The sequence below is a fragment of the Merops nubicus genome, unplaced genomic scaffold, assembly GCF_000691845.1.
Source record: "Merops nubicus isolate BGI_N331 unplaced genomic scaffold, ASM69184v1 Scaffold46346, whole genome shotgun sequence".
Taxonomy (NCBI): domain Eukaryota; kingdom Metazoa; phylum Chordata; class Aves; order Coraciiformes; family Meropidae; genus Merops; species Merops nubicus.
The window spans coordinates 1-5,715 of NW_008617853.1; the positions used below are offsets into that span (position 1 = coordinate 1).

Genomic DNA, 5,715 nt, shown 5'->3' on the forward strand with positions numbered 1-5,715 from the left:
CACCCCGCGCCCGCCCCGCCGCCCAGGCCGCTGCGGGGCTCGGCCCCCAGTCCGTAGGACTCGTTCCCGGCTGAAAGTGTGGGCGGTGAACTGTTCAAAGCAGAGCGTAGCTGAGATTCTTGAGTATCCCTGAAAATTCTGGGTGTTCGGGAGCACCTGAGCACTCCGCAGGGGTGCCCGTCCTGTGTCTCACCCCAGCACGGAGACTTGCCCCTCTGGAGGATTCACCGATCCGTTGGAAGAAGCGGGAGCACCGTGCTTAAGACGTGCCTAGTTTGCAAAAAACGATGTTAAACGTATCTCAGTGTTGCATTGCATCTACACGGAGGGTTTTTTGTTTGATACCAGCGGCTTTGTGGATGTAAAACGTTTGTGTGCATGTGGTAGGTATGTATTAGGCCTCACACTTACACTGGCCATGAAACTGCAGATGTTCTTAAATCCTTGTAAAAGTAACGTTGCTTTGAACCTAACTTAGTTGTGTTCTTCGTAGTGTTGAAACACAATCACCCAAGGGTTAATTGTATTTTTTCTGATTCTTTAATTGGAATGTGCAAATATCTGTATTGAGCTTTGGCTCACTTAGATTCTGTCTGGTAGAATTATCTCCCCTGGGGGACTTATGTCAGGCTTCAGTTTAATCATAGTAAATCCAAACTTAAGTGCTAACATGTTTTTATTGTATAATGTAGCCTGTTTTGATTTTTGAGATGTTACAGAATCAAATGCTTATATAAATAGGGCTATTTACACCCTCATTCTGAACTTTAACTGAAGAAGTTTATACCTGGTTACATAGTTATATCAAGGGAGGTGCTAAAGCTGCTTATTTTAAGTGTTGATCCTGACCATTATGGTTCTGTTGAATGGTTGCTTTTCCTCAGGGTTCCTGAAGTGGAGATTGTGCTATAACTGGTGTAGTCACAGTTGCCTGAACAAATACAGTGAGACAATACATACCAGCAGCTGAGGGCAGTGCACTATATCACCATTCTTTGGAGTGTGCAAACAGTGGAAATGTGTTACGTAAATACCTTATCACAGATCCATTTTAGTTTCCTGCTGCTTGGTGTCTGCCAGTTGGCATAGTGTGGCTTTGGCTATACCTGTTTGAAGTCCTAATTTGGATTTTTGGGTGGCCTTGGCAGAAACGGGACAATTACAAGAATTAGAGCCTTTGTCAGGCTGACGGATAGGTTTCAGTGATGTCCAGGGCTTCCTGGAAGAAAGGTGAGAATCTGCTGTTGTGAGTTGTCATACTTCTGGTTTACTGAGGTTTAAAGATGGTCCCTGACTTTGCCGTTGCTTCTTAGCAAAGTTCTGCCCAGATACAATTCTCTGTGATTTTATTTTTTAATAAGGGAATGCAGAAAACTGGATTTTTCAGCTTCTTGTGTTTCAGCGGCCTAAAAGAACCTAATTAAGTTAAGTCTCAGCAGTATTAAAAGTTTTCTTGCTCATAAACTTTCTAAAACTAGCTTATGCTAAAGCTATTATTAAGCTTGGTTGAGTACTCTTGACATGTCAAAGCACTTGCTGCTTGCCAAAGCATTTGTTACCATTGAGTAACTTCAGAGGTGCTGGGGCAGAAAGGGCAGGACTTCCACTTGGGCGTTTCTGGTCATGTCTTCCTGCCATAAGATGAATTAATCCCTACATTACATTACAAATGTGTGCTTGAGTTTTTCAGATGCTTTTTTTTCTATTTTCCTAATGTCTTTCCAGCAATACCATTTCTACTGAATCAAAACAAGTGTCCAATGAAACAGCAGTTCTGACCTATGAGTAGAACTTCCTGTTATTGGACGGTTGTTTCATTTTTAATGCCTTGCTGAGCTTTGTTAACAGCTTAAGGAATGTGTTGAGCCTCGTTGTTTAATAGAAGTATGTCTTTACTAAAGCAAAACGGAGGCAGGGCTTTTTAAAGCAAATCTTGCTGTGAGCTGTAGAAATAGATATGTGAAGCAGCAGGTTTCTCTGACCAAATTACTTTGTCTGAAACTGGAAATCTGTGGCACTAATCTGTGATACTGGAGGAGGAAGAGGAAGATCCTCTGTGCTCCTGAGGAGCAGGGTCAGCTGTGTGGGTGCTGGGTGAGAGGAAGGTTGTGGTATGCAGAGAGGGAGACTAGGGTGCAGTGTCACTAAATGGAGGAAAATACGACTGATAGTGCAATTTTGTAGGTGTAGTCACAGGCCCTCTTAGATAGGGAACGTTTTCTGTCCTTTGTGATCAGTTAACACCTCTTCCTCTTTTCCTGGGTATCAGTCATGGTTAGTTTTTCTTGTCAAAAAACCTACCATTATATCTGGGACAGGAAATCCATTAAAATCCCAAGAACAACTATTGAATCAGAAGGAATTAAAATATGAAGTCTCTGATAGTGTTTATAATCCTCTTGTCCAGCCAGGCTGTAGTTTTCATACTTTTTAGTGTACACCATCTGTTTGCATTTGGATTTAACTTTTTCTGTTGTGTTTGTTCCTTTTTTTCCTCACAATAATTGAGAGATGACTGTCTCTAAATAGCAAATTTATCTGTGTCAGTTACACCTCCTAACTATGGCATTAACTTTTTTTTTCTCAATACAAGCTTTTATTTGTAGCTCTCACACAATGGTTTGGATCAGTTCTGCTATATAAATGGCTAAACAGTCAATGTTAGTACTCCAGTTGTATCTAAAAATAAGGCAAGACTTTCTATCTGTAAAATTTCCCTGCCTTTTGGTCTCCCCTATCTGAAGATTGTTTTAAATGTGTTTGTTCAGACGTGAACCACTGGCTCTTGTCAACCTCAAAAAGAAAAATGAAGAAACTGGGGAAGAAGAACTTACCTCTCGCTTAGGTCACTGCAAAGCAAAAGCCACCAGGCACATATTCCTCATCCGTCACTCTCAGTATAATTTGGATGGCCGGGCTGATAAGGACAGAACTCTGACCCCACTCGGTACGTATTGCTACAAGCACCACACTTGGCCTGTTGAGAAAACTGTTTTTCAGGTGCTGCTGTCCTGATGACTACAGGTCGGTTGGCTCTGTTCTGAGTCTTGCTGCCAAACCTTAATCCACTTCCTGGCCCCTCTGTGGCAGAAAGATGTTATGAATAACTCTGTTTTCCTCAATTTTTGATCCCCTAAATCTAGATGTTAAAACATGCTTTACAGAATTCTAAACACAGTTGTTAAGAAACTTCACAAAGGGAACTTGAGGTTGCTTGAGCAAATTTTCCTGCTAGCTGACATAATTCCCCAAGGCTAAGGCTTTTAAGCATAGCTCCATCACTGATTTCGCGATAGTTTTCTTAAGAAGGAGATTGTGTTTCTGTTAGGTAATTTGTTGATTTATTAAAACAAAAATTACCCTGACTTTCTTTCCAGCTTGAGTGTTTATAATTAAATACATTTCTCTTTTGCTACCAAGCAGTGTATCTGGGATTACTGCTAATCCATTATATGAAATGAGGATAACATCTGTCTCTGTTAATCTTTATTCACTGATCCTCTGACTGGTCTCAAATGTGAATCAATATAATGTTTGAATAGTGTACTTTGAAAGCGGTGGACACCTTCTTGATTGTGTGTTTGCCAGCACTGTTTTGAGAAGGGAAGAATTATTGTGCAGTGCTACTTGAGGTTTTGGAAGTTTGGTGCCAAATGTTTAGTCGTAATGACCAGTGTGCAGTCAGGACTGAAATGCTAATTTCAGGACTAAGGTGCTAGCTTAAACTGGTAACAAAGTAAAATCTTACTTTTTGCAGTTCTTTTATGAAAGGGAAAAAAACCCCTGACATTGATGGAGACCTGTGTCTACTTGGATAACTTTGTGTGTAGTCTGTGGGAGGTTTTGTCTTACATGAATGTTGCCAATTTATATAACGAATATAATTTTTAAGGTCGAGAGCAGGCTGAACTGACTGGACACAGACTGGCAAGTTTGGGATTAAAATTTGATCAGATTATCCACTCCTCCATGACAAGAGCAACTGAAACAACTGAAATTATAAGCAAGCATCTCCCAGGTAAGTGACTGCCCTTAATTTTTCATTGTCTTTTGTTCCTTAAAACTGCTTCCAGTAGAATTCTAAGCTTGTCCTTAAGTTTGAGATGTTATTTAGCCAACTTCCAGCCCTGTGTGAGTATGTCTATATTTATGTAAGAACTAGAAACCCTAATTCTGCTTTTTTCCAGTTCATCTTTAAAAATACAAGAGGGATCTGCCCTTCTGGGTGACTTGGTGCTCCCTGTGTGTACTGCTGTGCAGGAGAGCTCTGCTGGTTGCTCTGCACTTACAAATTTTGTAAAGCAAGACTGTCACAGGCCATCAGGATTGGCTCAGTCCTGTTTTGGGCAGGAGAGCGGAGTGGTGAGCACCCTTCTTGTAGCAGGGCTTGCTGGGTTGGTTCCAGGCCCTTTTTGTGCTCTCCTGGGTGCAGAGGAAACGTGGTACACTCAAAAAGCTTTAGGGACTTTTCAGTTTGCCTGCTTTGTTTATACAGGTTCAGGGGTTGTGGTTCTTTGGTCTGTGATTTTTTTTTGTTTGGTTGGGTGGGTTTTTTCTTTTTTTTTTAATTTATTTTTCTTCCTGCCGCACAGACATACCAGAATCTAAACTAAAGGTATTTGACTTTACATAATTATTTCTGGTATGTTAGCAGATAATCCAGTATGACTAGCTGAATGTCAGTTTTCTCTAACCATTCTATGTTTGTTTTCTTAAATGTGCCGCTTCAAAAAAAAAAACTAAACCAAACCAAACAAACAAAAAAAAAAAGACTAAACAACCCCACCAGCTCTAAACCCCAAACCAAATGGCAAACATCCACCTAATCCCATCTGTCCTTTCTCAGAGTAAGAGATTAAAATATTCATATAAATATAAAAAGTGTAGCATTAACATTAATTAGCATTAATTAGCAGTGAGCATTAACTGACATACAGCTTTAGATTAACATCCTTGCAAGTGCATTTCCTCAAGGTGTAGCAGACTGGGAACTCTCAGCTTGCTGTGCCAGGCTGAGTGGGCTGTTCTCACACCCTTTGGTAGGAGCTGTGTGGAGTAAAATGGACTTGGAGATGGAGAGGAAGACATCCTTGATGGAAGAATATGAAAAAATGTATCAGCTGTAGAGTTGTGGGCCTGTTTGCAGTGACACGTGAAGTTACATCCCCTTTCTGAATGTGTATTTAATATTTCAGGAGTAAAAAAAATTAGTACTGATCTGCTGAGAGAGGGAGCACCTATAGAACCAGACCCTCCAGTCTCTCACTGGAAACCAGAAGCTGTGGTAACTTTTTACTTAAAGTTATGTTTTGGGGGTTTTGTATTTGTGTTTTTTTTTTTTTTTCCCTTCTTTACTTGTTACGTTTTGGGGCTGGTGGTTTGTGTTTTGGGTTTTTTTTTTAATATACTTTATATTTACTGTAGTGATAAATTGCAGATGCTTTTCATCACAGACTTAGATAACTGCATATTCTTCTCCCTCCCAGTAAGCGTGCAGAACAGTTAAAATAACTTAAAATCCTTAAGTATTAGCTCAGCCTCAAGTGAGCATCCCTGTAGAGAAGAGCTCTGTAGAAGACAGCCCATCTGCACGAGGGGCAGAGAGCAGCACGTGCTGCTGGGAGCTGCCTTCGATTGCGACCCTTGTGCCTCCAGCAGTATTACGAGGACGGCGCTCGCATCGAGGCGGCGTTCCGGAACTTCATCCACCGCGCG

At 41.0% G+C, this 5,715-nt stretch overlaps 1 protein-coding gene across 1 annotated transcript; it reads left to right on the forward strand.

The window, feature by feature from the left end:
• Positions 1-2,768: 2,768 nt before the first annotated feature.
• Positions 2,769-5,709, forward strand: PGAM5 (phosphoglycerate mutase family member 5; the record flags this gene model as incomplete). The annotated part of the gene is made up of 4 exons (XM_008943263.1): positions 2,769-2,947; positions 3,893-4,018; positions 5,196-5,284; positions 5,656-5,709. Coding segments are annotated over 4 exons (448 nt in total), but the record flags the coding sequence as incomplete, so codon positions are not given.
• Between the last annotated feature and the right edge of the window lie 6 nt (positions 5,710-5,715).